This window comes from Barbatula barbatula (assembly GCF_947034865.1).
Source record: "Barbatula barbatula genome assembly, chromosome: 17".
Taxonomy (NCBI): domain Eukaryota; kingdom Metazoa; phylum Chordata; class Actinopteri; order Cypriniformes; family Nemacheilidae; genus Barbatula; species Barbatula barbatula.
Window position 1 is genome coordinate 3,486,939 of NC_136780.1, and position 19,227 is coordinate 3,506,165.

The 19,227-nt window shown below is 42.9% G+C and overlaps 1 protein-coding gene across 2 annotated transcripts in view; it reads right to left on the reverse strand.

Moving 5' to 3' along the window:
- Positions 1–49: 49 nt before the first annotated feature.
- The window catches only part of rarga (retinoic acid receptor gamma a), a 37,287-nt gene continuing 18,109 nt past the window's right edge, over positions 50–19,227 (reverse strand). The window contains exons 1-8 of one of the 2 annotated variants that reach the window (XM_079477907.1): positions 17,734–18,284; positions 5,653–5,801; positions 4,961–5,102; positions 3,455–3,618; positions 3,037–3,213; positions 2,756–2,960; positions 2,377–2,535; positions 50–2,062 (exon numbers count right to left, since the gene is read on the reverse strand). In XM_079477907.1, coding sequence (XP_079334033.1) covers positions 1,707–2,062; positions 2,377–2,535; positions 2,756–2,960; positions 3,037–3,213; positions 3,455–3,618; positions 4,961–5,102; positions 5,653–5,801; positions 17,734–17,878 — 1,497 coding nt within the window. In that variant the 5' untranslated portion in view covers positions 17,879–18,284 and the 3' untranslated portion in view covers positions 50–1,706. Of the gene's footprint in view, positions 2,063–2,376; positions 2,536–2,755; positions 2,961–3,036; positions 3,214–3,454; positions 3,619–4,960; positions 5,103–5,652; positions 5,802–17,733; positions 18,285–19,227 lie in introns of those variants that run through there. The other variant, XM_079477906.1, reaches the window with a different exon arrangement.

Consider the following 19,227-nt stretch of genomic DNA (forward strand, 5'->3'; position numbering starts at 1 on the left):
CACATGTCAATGACGACATTCATTTTGGTTGAAATAAATGACGAAGAGGTTTCTCGAAAAAAAAGTTTATTGTGCCTCTTAATGTTTATATGGCTTTTTATGTAACAGAATTCGTTGAACACAAACATAGTATTGACAATACGTTATCCAAAGCTGAGAGAACAAAACAATGACGGAAAGTTATGACAAAGTAATCTCAACATTGCTATACGTGTGGCTGTGGTGCAACTCTGAGGAGGAAAGAGGTCAGTATGGCAGCTCACACTCTCTGACAGCACCACTGTGATAACATTCATTGAACATTGTAGTATACTACAGCTTATTGAGTGCAGCCATCCTCACATTCAACACACAAACACACACACACATCTGAGTTCTGGTCATAGTCATATATTGCTTGACTGAGACAACTCCAAGTATTTTCAGCGGCTCATGACCACCAAATTGCATATGGTGTGTTTTTGGCAATAAATGGGTCAAGACATTGCAGGTAAAAACTCTATATCCATAAGAGAAGACATTTGCCAATGACCGTGTATGATAAACAGAAATGCTTCATTTAATTCTACAACGCAACACACATAAATATTGCCTGTTTCAAAGCTGCCTGCCAGACGGCAAGCGTTTGGTCCTTACAGAAATGCCCTGAGTCTGAATTTTATAAGTGTTTTTATAAGTTTTTAGGTGTGTGTGTGTTTGAGATCAGTATGCATTTCATTATGATGAGTTTCTGAAAGTCCTCCAGATGTATTTATCCTTTTGTGTCCAACCCAATGAGGTCAAATTGCGTAATCATATACATCATCGGCCATATTTGAGTTTGACTGAAGCGCTGCATAATTTCAGAGTGAGCATGTTAAATGAAACGGGTCCAGTATGACAGAATGCTTTTTGGGTAATGGACATGTGGGTGTTGTGTTTGGAGCTGGGCTCCCGGACAGACAATGAAACCTACAAGCTGCAAACTTTGGCACAGACACACCATTCAATTGGCAGCGAATAATATGATGCAATAAAAACAGATACGGAACGGGAGTCCCCTAACACAGCTCGTCCTAAAGGTCAATGGAAGATACTATGCCATTGAACTGATTATCAATGACTTCCATGCTGGGCCAAAGTGCCCGATAACCCAACCAAGCGGTTGGATAAAGACCCAGCGGAGGTTTGCCAGTTATAGAAATCCGATTATCATTCTGTAGTTCTGCCCAGAAAACTATCCAAACAAAATATAACTAAGAAAATAGAATACAGGACAAAATATATAAAGATATATATAGATATGTATGGGCTTATTCATAAAATGTAAAGAGAACAAACTATCTTAAAGGTGGAAAAGGTCGAAATGATATTCAAAAGCAACCTAAAAGGACTATACGTTCAGTTTCCATTCTGTATTTTCTTCTTATACAAGAACTTTTTGTTGAACCCGTTAAAAGTCTGCTGTTAATAGTGTAATAAGTCCATTTGGCTTCTCCTTTTCAAAGCAAACAAACCAAGTTTTTTTTTTTAAAAGCGTTATATTTTGTCTGAAAAGCCTGTTGTTTTGTCTTTCGCCCCCTCTCGTTCTGCTCGAGAGGTCCTGAGAAGAGGTTTTTTACGTGAGTTGCCTCAAATCCACTCACTAATGTCTCTCATCGTTGACCATGTGGCCTGAGTTAGAAATGTCTGTACAGGTAAGGCTGGAAGAAGAGTGCCTGCGTGTCTCACTGAGCCCTTCCTCCGTGGCTCTTTTTGGACACCTCCGTGTTGGGTTCCTGGCTGCCCCAAGCTTCTCCGTCGCTGTCCGTACCTCTCTCCTCCTCTCCGTCGTCATCATCGTCATCTTCCTCCTCGGGTGAGGGCTCGCTGCCATTCTCCGTGGCCCAGCTATCGTCTTCATCCTCTTGCTCTTTCTTCACATTGAGCAGAGCTGGAGGAGGGTCTGGCTGTTCTGGCTCGGGCTTCTTCTCTGGGCTCTCGGACTGGTCTTCGAAGGCCTCTGGGTTTTCCAGCATCTCTCGGATGAGAGGAGGCATGGGGCCTGGGATCTCCATCTTTAGAGTTATAGCTCTTTCTGCGCCTGTAGCACACAACACAAAGAGTTCCTTTGAGGACAATGTAATCTGACATATTATTATTGCACTTGAGTAGGTAAAGTAGGCATTATTCATGCAAGTATTAAGCATAATGTGCTTTGCTTTTGTTCAGGTTAAAATTTGCATTGCACTCAGTGACCATTACTTTTTTAAAACCATTTTCATTTGTGACATGTCATGTTAAGACAACCCTATTGGGGAAATGTAAGCCTAATATGTTGTAATGCATTAAAAAAAACATTTTGCAATTTGACCACAATACACAATACTAAAGTTGAAGTTTGTTTGGTAAACTAACCCTTGGTGCTGATGCCACGCAGGTCAGTGATCTTCATCAACATGCGTGGGAACATGTGGGGTTTGTTAGGTCGCCGCCGCCGTGCGTAGATCTTAAGAGCTTCCAGGAGGGGTTCCTGAAGACGATCTACACGCTCGGGCTCCTCAAGATCCATTCGGTCTACAGAGAGAGAGAGAGAGAGAGAGAGAGAGAGAGAGAGAGAGCAAACACAAAGATTGAAAACACATTTGATACTAAGATAAAACTAATATACATTTTGAATATTAAGTAATCAATTAATCTGGCAACCCCTACTGAAGTTTGCTGAGGCCCCCTAGTGGCCACGGCCCCTTGGCTGAGAACAAAATCTACAAAATACACAGAATGCATGCAGAAGTACCTCCACAAATGAGACAGATGGCGCTAAGGAGGCCGGTCTCTGTATCATCCATCTCTAACGGCAGGAGCTGACCAGCAAAAGCAAACACGAGGTCTGTAAGTGGGCCAAAGCCAGCATTGTGCATCTGAGTCCGGTTGAGGGTCAATCCATCTGAAAAAGTCATCGTGTCCTGCTCTGGTGTATATCGTGTGCAGATTCGCAGCATCTACAACAGATACAATCATTCATGAGACTTTGGATTATGCAAGTGTTATGCAGTAGGTCCCGGTGAGGACACGAACCAGAATATCCAAGCAGGCTGATTTGAGGAGGGTGATCTGATCTGCGATGGTGAGGGTGGTGAAGCCTGGAAGGCGTTTGGCAAACTCCACGATTTTAATGATGCACTTGGTGGAGAGCTCGCTAAACTTGTCCCACAGGCCCAGATCCAATTGGACTCTGTGATCTGAGCTGGAGTTCTGTAGAAGAGCGAAAAAGAAGAGGGCATGAATATCCAAAGTCCGTCTTTAAAATATTAAAACATGCATTCAACCTTCCCCTTTCCATTTTAAAATATACAGAATAAAACAATGTCAATACATAACAATATATTGAATAATAGATAAGGATATATTTTTTTGTTCCATATTATAAATCTGTGAACACATACAACCCCCTCTTGCAAGATTTAGTCATTTAAAAACAAAAAAAAACACTCACTGTAGTATATTTTCCCAGCTGGCCAAGTGAAGGGAAGGTCTCCTGATGCGCTTTGCTCACTTTGTTAACCAACTCCTCCAGTTCCCCACTCAGCTCGTAGCTCTCTGGAGGGACGATCTCGTCCTTAACGTCCTTCTTCTTCTTATTTCGATCGTTGCGCACAGCTGAGAGTTACAAAGAGAGGCTTCTTAATATTTCTACAGTGAGTCAAGTTCACCCACGCCTTGCCAAACTATGATGTTAGTAGTTGGATGTACAACCTAGTGAAAGTCTACAGGGTGACGTGCCAGAAAACATCTGTCAGTGAGAGATGATTTCAGGTCTAATTCTTTAAGAATGTGTACTAACCAGGTGCAGTACAAAGTTTTGATAAATATACAGTACAGCGATGTTGGATTTTGGACCAATGATATTTCAAAAACAGGGGTGGATCTGTTATAGGGTGAATCTATGGAAAACATCACATTTCACCCCAAAACAACAGTATATATCATAAAATAGCTATATGTGTGCGTTAAGCAATATAGTTTATTCATTTTTCTTTCATTAAATTTTTAAACTACAGCTTTGGTTTAATGAGGTTCACCCCATCGCTTGCTTGTCAGGACCAAAAACACAGCTTGGAACATAGAAGACACCAGATTTATCACTTGTTGCTGAATCATGTTGTGCCTGGTTAGGACACAAAGTCACCCAATGCCTAATCCTTAACATAATCACTAGCACACTAAAACTGACCGCAGATCAGACATCGTTGGTGTTTTGGTGAGTTTGACCCTGGGGAGAAAAGTGCTGCCAACCCTACAAACCCCCCTCTCTTCTTCTCGCCCCCCTCCCATTCTTTCCTTCCTCTCAGGATATCCAGTAATAGCAAAAGCACAATGTGATCCCGGTCCCCACACACATCCCAAACATATAAACACACACATACATGTCCCAGCGGACACATAGACGGCCAATGTGCCACTCTCCCTCTGACATCACCGCCGTGACCCTGGCAAACGAACAAACACATGCCCCAGACGCGTTCTTTCAAACTCAAGCCATTGTCTTTGTTACGACACAAATCTGTTAGTAGAAAGTCATAAAATGACTGCAGGAAGGGCTACCAAAGAAATCACACCTACTGCTGACGGATTCATGTGGGTGAAACCATAGGTACAAAACTCATTTGTTTACGTTCACATTGAGCTCTAACCTCTATGCAAACTGCGCTATGCGTCTGCTTTGTGTGCAAGTCTTTGTGTTTTTTTTAAGGTGGAGTCAACAAAACTCTCGACTACAGTTTGTTTTTGTACCCCAGACTCCATGTCCCACAAGAGTCTCGACTCTAAATTTGTCTGTGTATCTCTGGCTTGTGTGTCTCTTTCACAGCTCCTAGCCTACATCAGCACCTCCATGTCTGCCCACCCGTACAGCAGTCTCTATATTTGCATCCGCGTGTGTATGTGGGTCTTGGCGGTGGGCCACGGAGCCCGCGTGCCTGGCGGAGCACTAAACCCTCACCTTCCTTGGACATGCCAACCTCGAAGCACTTCTGCAGTCGGCAGTACTGGCAGCGGTTGCGTGTGACCTTGTTGATCTGGCAGTTCTTGTCGCGGTGGCAGGTGTACACCATGTTCTTCTGAATGCTGCGACGGAAGAATCCCTACACCCCACATATGGGAGAGAAAGCAGGTCAGCTAGAAGACTAGATCAAACATGAAGACTTGAAACAAGCTATGAGAATGTTGTTTAAAGATAGTTCTCAAGATCTGTGTTAATAATTAATACAAATAAACTGTTCAGTGTTGGAAAATAGCTGATAAATACACAACTTCTGACAACAAAATAATATTGAATCAAATAAAATATTAAGTTGAGTTGTTGCCAATGACTACCATAGTAGGAAGCATTTATTTGTTCTGTTGAACACAAAAGAAGATTTCTATAGGAAAGAAAACTGTCTGATACTCAATGGTGGTTTGTTAGAAGGATTCATCCAAATATCTTTCTCTTGGTTCATCAGAACAAAGTAATTTATACAGATTTGGAACAACTGGAGGGTGAATAAACGAGGGTGAATACATTTTTTGGGTGAACTGTCACTTTAATTATATGTTTAGTATGATCTTAAGTATACTATACTTTTTGCTTGATCTTGTACTTTGTAACAGATTCATGAAAGAACAACACGAGAGAGGCGACGAGATGTTTACCTTGCACCCCTCACAAGAACTGACACCATAGTGGTACCCGGAAGATTTGTCCTGGCAGACGAAGCAGGGTTTGTAGACACGGGGTGGAGGTGGTGGAGAGGGTGAGCTGGGCACCATCTCCTCTGAACTGGTGCTCTGGGTCTCCACCGCTGTAGAGAAAATAACAAGAGGGAAAAAATAACATTAGACCTAATGAAATCACTTCACACCATTTACACAACACAGGAGGATTTAATGAGAGTGCGATATTAAACACCACATGCGGAGAAGAAAAGATTCTCCGCTGAACCTCTTAAACCCTATCTGGTTTCAAAGGCACACGAGTGCTTTGAAAGCCGCCATGATTTCATGCTGAACCATCATATTGCCCTAAAGCGGAGACACACATGATGCTTTCACTGTTTTTTTAATGACAATATGCAAAACAGCTGGAGAGTAAGTAAGTCAGGTCTGGTTAGCATGTCTGTGGAATTAACTTGTTTCTAGACACCCAGCCCTTAGGGGGGCAGTATTTCAGACTGAAGTGATTGACAGCGGAAAGAAAAGAAAACACAAACAGTTTAACACTAGGAGACAGATAAGTGCTGAAGATAAGACAGGTAGCTCATCTTTGTCACACAGCCTGGGGGAAAAAACTCCACCCTGTGTTGTGCGCCAGGCTCACGGGATGGCCGGCAGACGCGAGTCTAGCATTCTTTTGTTTAGAGGCTGTCTCTCCTAATTCTCACACAAGAGATGTCAGGCATTAATCATGACCGTGACACTTTTACATGTATGCATTTAGCAGACGCTTCCGTACAAATTTAAAGTATGTATTTTTATGAGTTTGCTAAGAATCTAATCCATGATCCCTTGGTATTTTTTGTAATAAAATGTATTATAGATAAAACCATCAAATCAAAGGTTTATGTATATATGTATGCTATATTGGACTGTTTCCACACATTTTCCACACCGTAATCTCCAAATAACTATTCTTTCCCCTTTTAACCTTTGTTTTCCACAAACCCCAAGCCCCCAATATCACCCTTCCATCTTTTGACACATAAACCCTATTTTCTCTTGTTTCCTGGCTCTAAATTCCTTAGTGCAGTCCTGCTAGGTTTTAATAGAGGCCCCTGCTCGTAAGCTAGGCCTATAAAGGTGGTCTCATGGCTGGACCGGAGGCCCCAACCCGGCTGGCGGGGTCTTTATTAAGACTCAGACACCTCAGGCAGCCTTTCACACCACCAGCTGTAGCCCTTGCTAGTAAAAAAAGGCCGATCATAAAAATAAAAAAACAGGGTGGCTCTAAAATGCTAACTTTTACTGCCCCACCTTCTTCAGCCACTTTCAATGGAGAGCCTAACATTAACCTAAATCTCCGCCCTCTCTCCCTCCATAGGGTTCAGCAAAAACCACCAGCTTGGTCTTTTACAAGAGTTGGGAGACTTCAAAAGAAGAAAAGGGGGCATAAAGTCAGGAATTTGATAGAAAACAGAAAAAGAGACAAGTATGGGGGTGAATGAGGAGAGGCAAACAGTACTCTTTATTGGTTAAGCTCAACTACAGTAGAGCTCTGTGTTCATGGCCACGGTTACAAACAAATCTCTTATTCTTCACGTGAGAGTAAGAAATTCACAGACTTGAATCTTAAAGGCTACAGGGAGTTCCTAATGCATTTGAAGCGTCTCAACGCGTGTGATTTATGTGACATGTTTTGTCTGTTTTGAAGAGGATTGTCATCTGAATTTGCAATGGAAGAGTTTGAGAATAGGTTCTAGCTTTTTAAGTCATTTTCTTTCTTATGCAGCACATAAAAGAAGATATTTCAAACAATGTTGGCAACCGAAAAACAGCGGTACCCATTGACTTCCACTGGCTTTGTGTCCATACAAGAGAAGTGAATGCATGCTGCCCTTGTTTGGCTACCAACATTCTTCAAAACATTTTCATATAGGTTTGAAATGACAAGAGCGTGAGTAAATGATGACAGATTTGTTCTTTTTTTCTCTGTTTAAAAAACACTTGTTTTGGGAACACCATCTAGTGGATTAATATAAACAAATTAGGAACAAATATAAAAAGGTGCTCAAAACATAACAGGTCACATTAAGCTCAGACTTTCTATTCTTGTTATAATAGCATACATGTTTGGGGTTTAAACAAGAAGCGCTCTTTGAACTAAACGTTACAAGCCAGATCAATGCCTTTCCTTGAACCTAGTGTAAACTAATTTGTTTATGTAGTAAAACTGGCTAGTTATGACTAGTGCTTTAAAAGGACCACATGTCGCGTGAAAAAGAGCTACCGACTGACACCATCCCAGTGGCAAAGTAAAGAAAGGGAGGGTGAGAAGAAAAAAGATCCATCAGGATCTCTCAACAACCCGAGACGGTTCCTGCCGTAAAAGACCCGGTGGTTTTCCCTCCCTCTAACGCTTTTACCCGAATATCAGTCAACGGTTCTCCCGGGGTGCACAATGGGATGGGCTTTTCCGTGAGGCAGCACTCAGCGCTCCTCTGTTTGGGAAACAAAGCGTTTTGAAACGAGAGGCCTTCTTATCAGCTCGCCAGCCAGGGATGTGATTTGCATGACAATGTGAAGGCAGAGGGCGGATGGCTAGTGATGAAGTGACAGGTAGAGACTGACGGCACTTATCAGTAGACGTTGTCCATTTCCTGCCGGGTATTGTGTTTCTCTCCTGAACTAGTTGCACTCTGTTTTTTCTGTACACAACTATTCCAGGTGGACCGTCCGGTGCTAATCCCACTGTCAACCAGGAGAAAATGATCCGGCGCTAGAGAAATGTCCGTACATACAAAATAAACACAAATATAGACAATGCACACTGTGTTTACCTTTTATAATTGATCTATACAATCTATATTCATGTGGATGGGTATTGCCAATAACCTTAATGCCAGTGCATGAAAATAAGTACATGCTATAGAAACGTTTTTATTCCTGACCTGCAAAAGTACTTTAGACCCAGTTTGCATTCATTGGTCGCACGATAAACAGCTAGCGAGCGCAACAACATCAGGCCACATGGAGAAGTGAGCTATGACCAAGAATGTATTTTTTCTGGTTCAAAACGTCAAAAAGCACAAAGAACAAGTGTCAGCTTCGTGTTTTAAGTTTTGCAACACCGCATTTAGCCGAGCAGCTTATGACGCACTGGCTGTAGAACAACTATTCTTTCACAATAGAGGAGTAGATTTTGTGTACGTGACTGTGGGTGTGATTGAATCTTTACTGGAACACTGTTCCCAAATCTAGTCTTGGCATGTGAGTGTGTGTGTGTGTGTGTTCAGTTCTGCATGGGCGCTCATCCAGCTAGTGTCTCTGAAGGCTCCCATTTGATTTGCAAATATAGTTCTCTGCGTCTCAATTCCTCATAAGTACTTCAGCGTGTTGGGCGTGTATTCGCTTGTTGTTTGCTCTGTGTTTCTCAGAGCACAACCCTGCTTCCCTGTTCCTTATAAAGAAAGTTGTCAGATTTTGCTTCGTTTGGTACTAAGGCCGTATTCACCAGCGTCGTGTGGACATACTGCTTTGTTGTAAGTGCGGCCAGCTCAGCAGACGGGGCGCAGATTAGCCAGGTTTTGTGACGCGGGGTGATTGATAGACTGACTGGCAGAGACCCCTCGCAGCAGTGCCTGATTGGAGAAAACACACAGCTCTTCAATGACTGCCAGCTTCCTCCTTTCTCTCTCTCTCTCTCTCTCATTGCCCATGACTTCCTGCCATCACCCAGATCCTCCTCACATGCTGTTGTCATCATACCACCTCATACAACACAACCACGTTTCCTTCCTCTGATCTGCATCACAGTGTCTTTCCGCTGTATGTAACACTCTTTGATTGCTGTTTTTATCTTGCAGCGAACTGTTTGGGACATTTGTAAAGTCACATATTGCAGAGAAACAATCCTTCCTGTATTTGAAGAATTTTCAGATCCTTTTTTGCCCCTCACCACTATTTATTATTATTTAAAGGGATAGTACCCCCAAACATTAACTCACCCTTGTGTCATTCCGAACCTATATGACTTTCTCTCTTCTGCAGAATAAGTTATTTTGAAGAATCTTTGTAACCAAAACCATTGACTTCTATCATACATACACAAAACCACCACAAAGACATTTCTCAGAAGGGAAGAAATAGTGAAATATAGGTTGTGGACATCATAAGTGTGAATAAATGCTGACAGATTTTTTGTTCTGGGTGAACTATCCCTTTAAAGTCTCTTTAAACTCTTTCTTAATATAAACGGTCAAGGATGCTCTATATTTTTTCAGATTTCAAATAGTCTACTGGAAAGAAAACAAACATATTCACTTTTAAGCAATACAACAGTAATATTTCTTGGTGTATTTAGGAAAGGTAAAAAATATTTAATAACTTCATTTTTATCACAGTTTTCTTGTAAGGCTGTCATTGCTGTTGTATGACTTTATGTGAGTTTAAAGTGATAGTTCAACCAAACATTATGACATCATTTAATCACCCTCATGTAATTTCATACTGTATATATTACTTCGTTATGATGAACACAGAGAAAGATATTCAGAAGAATGTTAGCAATTTCCATTTCTGGAACATCCTTGACTACCATAGTAGGAAAAATGTAAATGGTAGATAAAGGTGCCACAGAACTGTTTGTTTTCCTTAATTCTTCAAAATATCTCATTCTGTGTTCAACAGAACAAAAAAGCGTAAAAATGTTTTTCCCGACTATGGTAGTCAATGATGTCCCAGAACTGAAAATGGCTAACATTCTTAAAATATATTTCTTTGTGTTTAAAAGAACAAAGAAAAAAGGTTTGAAACAACCTGAGGTTGAGCAAATAAAGACAGAATTTTCATTTTTGGGTAAACTAGCCCTTTAAGTCTAGATGTCGGCTGTAGTAGACACCAAGGCAGCTTATTAGGAGTAAAGCTAGTGTCGATGCAACACAGTTGCAAAACAAAAGACGTGCAACTTATAGAGCTGAGAGGTGTGTGCTTTCATTATAGCTGCTGACCGGCAGCAGTTGCTATCAACAGCTGCCTGTGAGCTCATTACCTGAGCCCCCCATACAACACCCCAACACCAGACCCCCCTCCCCGCGTGTGCTACGTCCCAGGCCTGTAAAAGGAGGAGCTCTTCCTGTTTCAATATGGCTCTCTCTGAAAGGAAGCCCTGTGATAAAACTGGGCCGCCATCCAAAAGATGTCTCTTTGGGAAAGAGAGACAAACAGAGAGAGAGAGACAAACAGAGAGAGAGAGAGAGAGAGAGAGAGAGAGAGAGAGAGAGAGAGAGAGAGAGAGAGAGAGTGAGAGTGAGAGAGACTTACAATATACCCAGACTGGACAATTCCTCAAAGAATTTACACTCTCATGTCACAACCAGCACATAGTTACGAATACATACATGAACACATATGCACGCACATGGGCCAAGAGTGTTTGGCAGACTAAATGTAGACAGTTATCGTTCTCATAAAGTAATTGTCTTGGAGTTTGGCCAGAAAAAAGGTCTTCTACAGGCCAGGACCTTCACACAAGGTGAGAAAAAGGGCAGCAGGTAAAGTGGAGCCTTGCTTTTTGGGCCTGGTTCAAACTTCAGCGAGGCTCAGAAGCGGTCAACAATGATTTATTTTGTCTCAAGAACTCAGTGCAACACTAGTTCATCAATTATCATAGAGAATCAATCATGCACATCCTGCTGCTTGAATTAAAGGCAAAACAAGCAAGAAGCCACTTTTTTTTACACTTTTAAAACTCATACGTCTGGTGTGGCACAGTGGTTAGGACCCAGAGATGGTAACCAAAAGGTCGAAACACATTGATTGTCTATTGGTTCCATTATTGCTATATTATGCACTTAAGCAAAGAAATGTCCTTATAATGTATATATTTTAATTTAAGAAAAGTACACTCTTAAAAAACATGACATAGAAGAACAACCTTGGTCACCCAAAGGTTCTTATAAAATTCATTTATTTTTAACTTTTTCATGTTTCTCCACTATAAAGAAAGGTTTATGTGACCGAAATGTCAAAGGTTTGTTTAAGCATTTAACCAAATTATTCTTCCATGGCATCAAGAAGCACCTTTAATTTCAAAGTGTAGCTTCTTTACGAAGCGTACGTTAAAAGAGCAATGAGAATCTAAACAGCCCGTTTAGTAAAACAGTTTGGGACTTTTGTCCTCTTCCTCTGGTAGGACCCGATCCAAACTAGACAGTGACGGGTAATCGGCACACAATGAAGGACTGATTCAGAGCAGACAGATTTCTGGTACAGACATCCAAATTTGCAACCCCACCGAATCTCCAGCACCCCTGCCAGGCTTCATCTGTGCTGTCAGCCCCTGAGTGAGAATGTCTCCTCTAATTCCTCTCCACTCCAATGGCTGGATGCCTCCTCCATGGACCCAACCATTGATCAACGGAGAAGCCAACAGGCAGTGAGACAACCTCATCTAACAATTATCTTTGATCTTATGGTCCTCACACACTTCCTTTCACCATCTGTCTAGCTGTCTGTGCTCACCTGCTTAAAAAGAAAAAGAGAAGCCGGAGCGTGTTACGGTCTGAAGTGTTCCTCTGTTTAGGACTTGGGTGGAGGAACTCCTTGTTTGGCCCATATTGCTTCCTTCCCCAAACAATAGAAACCACAAAAGAAGAACAGCCGAACTTGGGAGTCTAACACCTTAATCGTGCACATAAAATGTTTCATGTTTGTTGAAAGCTGGTCAAAACGTAAATTAAAAATTAATTAACAGAGTGGATTTGATTTTGACCAAGGCTCTAGCTGTGGTTGTCTTTAGAAAAGTCATGAACCCTACACAAAATGTAGTTTTGCACAAGGGCAGGACTGCGGCTTCCTGTTGTCTACGAGATTTGCTGTTACGGTGAATAGTAGTCCGCTGTCTGTTAAACAAACTGGCACGGTTGTGTTTTCTCTAATGGCATCTGTGGGAAACTTCTGCTTTGACTATAGGGGAAATTACAATATGATGCATGCTTACGTGAGTGGAATTTTCTCACTTACGCCTTCAGACACTGGCCAACATGTCAGGGTGTGGACTGGCACACTTCGTGGAAACTGGCAATTGTGAACATTCACAGCAAAACCATGAAACGTCCCCAAGAATAATAGACAGAGCTGTAACCTTGAGGGAAGTCACCTTGAAAGGCACATTTGAGTTACTGACAATACCTTTTTATTTAGAGCCAACACAGCTTTTCTAAATGGAGCGTAGAGCATCACAGGCCTGTCAAGCAGACAGACGGTCCCGTCCCTGCTCATACTGAAGACGGTGCTGAGTTTTCAGACGGCAGATGATCGTTTAAAAAGACGAATGAGTAGGGGGTAAAGTACAGATGGTCCGCCCTAACAAGCATCCTCGGGCTCTCCATTCATCTTTCATGGCTGATTTAGGATTCACGTTTCTCACACCCTCTCAACTCTATCCGCACGTAAAAGGGATGTGCACGACTACATATTTTTTTAAATCGACCAGTTGACAGAACAGCTAGTCGAGCAATCGATCTTTAAGCCATGTATAGTTATATCTCGGTGTATATCTGGTACATTTCTTTATGTAAATATCAATTCGCATCAGTACAGACAAAATAACACTTAAACTTTTGTCTTCGTGCTATCGAAACCTGACTCAATGTCTTCTAGCGAGCCCACAGCCTGATCTTCATTTTAGATAAAACGCATGATTTATTAACAGTATTACTGCTTTGATGAGGAGGGGGCAACATTTCAGGTCACCATGAGCCTTAGCAACGATGGAGCCAAGCCGTCAGTCAACAACACACTGGTAACAGAACTTTTAGTTTCACACTGAGCTCACACATGGTTTCAGACTGACACAGATCCTGCCAACGCCTTGCCCCCAGAGAGAAACCGCCAACCAGGCACCGGAGCGTTCAGTAAACAACCACTAAATCACTGGACAAAAGGGAGGTGATAGCCAAACCATGACAGCCATTGAGCCTCACCCAGAATTGTCGATCCAATAATGCTTGGCCTTGTTTATCAGAGACTTATGAAGGTAATAAAGAACGGCAGCTAATTAACAACGCCTCAAAAATAGAAATCTGGACAAATCTCGATTGACCAATGAGTCTTTCCGCTCGCCTCTCAAGATGGTTCTGAAATCTACAACAAGGTGTAAGGAACCCGCAATAATAAAAACCAACGCTTACAGGGCAGACGAGCCCCTAGGTGCGCGGATGTTTTGGTCCAATCAATTGCAGCTTCAGAACATTTCGCAGTCGCTCTAAAATTCACATCATCCCATGCTGTTCCATAAAAAGCCGATTTTTCATATTTACGGTTCCCTGAACCTGCTGCGATATTATAAACTGCCCTAACAGCAGAAAACGGATTCCGACAGCATACTGTGGAATCTTAGTGGCCATTTAAAGCCTTCTCTCCTGGGTTTGCCTTCAACTCCCTCACAGACAGAGTTCAACAGCCATCCACACAAGGCTACCGCACATTTAAATCATCATAATGCGCACATAAACCCTATACATAATTCACATATGCAGGGCGCTTTTAATGTTGTGAAAGACTTGAAGACTAAAACAGATTTTTGCAATGGGCGCACAACTTTCAAGTGTAACGTCACACAAAATAAGAGTAGAAGGGGCTGTCTGGAGTCATTTCTAGAATAATAGCAGGGTATAAAGGGACAGTAGACAAAAACAAATATAGAATGCTAAACACAAATAATGCTAACTTGTGGGCTGCAAGAAAGAAGGTGCAGGTTTCACAAAACTGGTTCCATATGAAACATTATTTATTAAATGTTCAATGCCAACAACATGTCTGTTGTTGGATTGGGATGTGATCAGTGTATAAAACAACTCATGGCCAACCACCTTTTCCTGTTTCTCTCCCTCCCTCCCTCTCTCTCTCTCTCTCTCTCTCTCTCTCTCTCTCTCTCTCTCTCAACCATCAACCCATCATTTATTCCCCTGCCTCCTTGGGCACTCTAATCTTTTAATTGAATCTTTTAATAATTATAATGAAATAATTGAAGACTTCCATTAACACAAAAAATGAGAGGCAGTGTGTGACAGCGGACACAGGAAGACCTCATTTCCCTGTCTTTCACATAGAGCTCTGTATCAGAGAGCTTATCGGACTCTGATGTGGACAGAACACAGAAAACAATGGCATGTGTGTATGAGGCAGGAAGATTCTACCCGTGAACTTTAAAACGGGTCTCCATTTTAAAATGACAAAAGCAAACCAATGCGACCAACCAATGCAAATTAAACTTGAATTGGATCAATCCATTTTTTTTTACCAAATTTGATCTTTCAACTCTGTCATTCGGTTTCTCTGAGATTACTAGAGTTAGAATTTTCCTCGACTTCACACCCACAACAAAAGTCTGTGTGACAGCTATTAGTGAAAGTGTCAGAATCTGTCATTGATGTCTTGACCAACAGCCTAAAAATTAAACAGATATTACTTCAAAATTTAAGTTATACAATCTTTGAAAGTCTTTCAAAGTAAAACCCGTTTCATTTTTTCCTGACATGTGATCAGTAAGTGTCATCACTCTAACTAGAGTGTAACAGCATTTAGATCTACACAACGGCCTCCCATCTAACCGAACTGTGTGTGAAATTTCAGTGCCACGCTGATGTTTAGCAAATAAAAAGGGAAATTAAGCCCACAGTTCGCAGAAACGTGATGCTATCTCTCTGACTTACAGATTGCCAAATCACCTGCGCATTTCCTTTCAACGCTTGGCTCAATATGGCCCGGTAACTCTATTTAAAGTATTACACCATCAAAAACCCCTTTCAGCGCTCTTCCTATTCAGAGATGAAACAAATACAGCACAAATCACCGTGAAAGCCGACATTATCTTGCGGCGCGCAAAGCCTCTCCATAACCATGACGTTGCATTGAAATCTACAAAGGTCTTGAACCGCAGCACATAAAAACAGGAAAGACTGGCCTGCAGTGACACTGGTCTGAGATGATCTCGCTCTTCACCTCGGCAAGCGTTGACCTTTCATTGTCAGCTGGGTATATTGTGCGGTTTTGGTTTCCTGGATGCCATTACCAATCAGCATATCAAGCACTATGTAGTGAAAACAAGAGTTCAAGTACCTGAATGTTGTCCACCACAGACACAAATCGTTTTTTTAGTTAGCACATGCATCACATGTTTATCCATGGAGCACACGTGGGTAGGTTCGAGTCTGGCCTGCGACACATCCCACTTCCCCCTCCTGTTCTTTTGGTTTCTAATCAAATAAAAGAGCCTCAAAAAGCTAAGGTAACGAAATTCCGGACTTACAAGCGAATTTGCATCTACTGAATCGCCAATGGAGTTTACCCAACGTGCACTGCAGCTGGCCTTCCCCTAATGGGATATTAGACGAAAACATTGATTAATCTGCCTTGTTGAAGAGGACAATGAATAGAAACTGCTCCGAGAGCCTGGACTCTCAGAGGCCCTGCGGTCGGATAGGCCGGCCTTGTTTACAGAGGTTACTGGGCACAGAGGCACGTAACAGAACACCACTCCCTCTCTTCCCCGAGGGCAGCTGGATCTGTCCGACCGCCTCTCTATCTCCTCAATTTCCTGGAACCAGCAGAGGAACAGAACTCGAGACGCGGAGCTGAATCGGAGCTCTCGCTTTCCAAAGTGGGCCCTGCATGTGCGCTTGTGTAGCACTGGTGAGACATGACTGATTAAATAAACAGATTTTTATCTTGTTATCGTCAAGGCCCTGGCCGAGGAGAAGAGGCATTACGGACCCCCCCTCCCCTCTGGGTCGAGCCCAGACAGGGCATCTGTCTTCATTAAAGAGGACCCAGTGTGGCTGACAGCCACTGAAACGTTGGTGTCTTCACGATTAATGAAGACAGATGACTCGCCCTCAGAGGCTGAGAAGACAGAACAAAAAGCAGAAGGTTCAACAAATACAAATGGAAAACAGCGAGAGCGGCGTGCATTTTTGAAAAAGAGGCCGGGAGGTGTGGAAAGGCTAATGGCGGTGTTTGCTTAAGTGGACATTTTAGGTTTTGTCTCGTTTTCAGGGCATCGCTGTTTATGCGTGGTAATACAAGACTGTTTTCTATTGAAAATCATTCACATAACAATTATGGGAACAAACATGAGGGTGCTTGTAGATGTCGGAACTGACACTTGGCAAAATGACTACTTCTGTTAAATCAACTAATGCAGATAAAACCAGTCAATCGAGGCGACTCATTTATCAATACAGAGTTTTATCGATCCATTACTGTGTGCTCCCTATCAAAACACATTCTTTCTCTCTAACACAAGTCCCCCTGGTCTATGAAATAGACCCCAGATTTCATTGTCGAAGCAAGGTTGTCTTTAGAGCCAAAGGCTGTCCAAAGTCTGGAACAGAGGAAGGAAAAATACACTTTCCTGAACACTCCACTCAAAACCCTTGCGTTATTATTTATGCCACTATTTGTGTCTGTCACGTCGAGTTTCCAGAATTTCCAATTCTGACACATGCTTAAAAAATGTGCCTCATTTTTTTTCTGCAAGCTTTTACGCCTGTTTGATGCTGTTGTGTGGGCCGAGCCGTGGCAGGCATGCTGGGATACCAGAGCTGTCAGGCACAATTGTGAAGTGAGGAAGACAAATGCAATATGCATGACTGAAATTATAGCACAGTGTCAGGTTCCCCCCACCCACCTCTGCCTCTCTCCCTCTTTCTCAAACACTCTCTCTTTCATCTTTTCCACTCGCATTACTTACTTTCTGTTTAACTTTTCATCATCTGACAAGGTCAAAAATCAGGTTACCCACACTGCTGGCGAAACCAGACTCTGCGCTCGACAATCATGGAAAACAATCAAATCGAGCAGCGCAGTCTCTCTCTCTCTCTCTTTTCCCATCTCTAAAACACACAAACACAGCATGGTGCATGCATAGAAGCAGCCTGAAGGCTCTAACTAATGGCTAGTTTGACACAAGGGTCCTTTTCCTGTGGTCAGTTTAAAGACAGGAGGCCTTTAGCATGTGAAGCGCAGTTGCGTGACAGAGTGACAGAACGAGTGAGACAAACACAAACAAACACTTACAGCGCACGCTGGCCGTCCCTGTCCAGGCGAAAGGGTCCAGTCCAGCATAGAAGGGGCTTGCCTTTCGAAGCATGCAGGCGCCCCGGTTGGTGACATCGTAGAGTTGGCGGGGACCCATGCCCAGAGCCTCCATACAGTCAAACATATCGCCTGCCTCCGACAAAAAAACTATCGTTTCTGTTCCTGCTTCTCGATACTGTGCTGTCTCCCGTCACGTCACGTAAAAAAAACCAACAACAACACCCGCAGCTACGACGGCAGTAAATCCCCCTGGCTGGAATTCCTTTACTCTGGATGTACGTGCCGGCGGATCCTGCTGTTTTTGCACTCGTAAGCGTTTCCTCTCTCTCGCTCTGTGTTTTTCTCCCTGTGACTGTCTCTCTCTCACGCTGCTTGTTTCTGTTTCCCTTTTTGGCTGGTCGCTGGCTGGCTAGGCTGCGTCTGAGCTCAGGGTGAGCTGCTCCTAGCGTGCTGTAACAGACCTAAATAACAGGCACACACAACACTCGCGGCTCTCAGACACAGCGGATCAAACCAACTGCCTCGGCTCTGCGCACCCAGAGGGGGGTGGAGAGAGAGAGTGTGTGATGGGGGGGTGAGAGAGAGAGGGTGGAGAGAAATTGAGAGGGCTGCAAGGAGGGGCCAGAGTGTGTGTGTGTGTGTGTGTGTTTGTGTGCAAGCTTGATCTGTTTAGAGGACAAACTTTTATTTGATTCGCGCTGGCCTCGTTTCTGTGATTCATATTTCAGCGCTGCATACAAACACACAGTCACTCTGCGATTCGGCACCTCCCCCTTGTCTTGCAGTAAATATGAGAACACCGCCCCCCCACCACCACCAACCCATCCCTCAGCCCCGTCTCTAATCATAACCACATTAAAGTCCAGAGCGAGAGAGAGGGAGAGAGAGAGAGAGAGCATTGTGCAAGCAGCAGATGCCAGGGCAAAATTCGCCCTTTTGTCTCCACAAAAACAGGGGAAATGACTGATGGTCAATGCTGTCTATACCTCATTAAGTATGTGGCGAATATTCAAAGCCCCCTCTGGCCCTCATAGAAGAGGAACTTTTATTCGGTTCACAGGGAGAGTCTAAGAGCTGGAGGACGCCAGGCAGGAGACCAACAGGAAGATGAACTTGGAATGGAATGTCACGGCTTGCCTTCAGACATGCAATGTAGAAATGATGGATTTGACTCCCTTCCCGTGGACCTTAGCGAGAGTAGATGCATTATTTAACTTGACGTGAATGAACACCAGTCTGTGAGCGATAGACAGTTTGTTTAATGCGTTGTACTGTTGTGTACATTAGAGTTGATTGTCCGACTGACAAAAATGTGTCTTCCAGAGAACCAGAAAAAAGCTGGAGAACATGAACTGGATGTGAACAGGCCCAGGAGGAATTCGTCAGCATTTCAATGGTTTTGGGGGAATTCTCCAGCATTCTGTGGAGGGATTTATATATGCTAATTTGTGTTGATGAGAGCACTCAATTTTT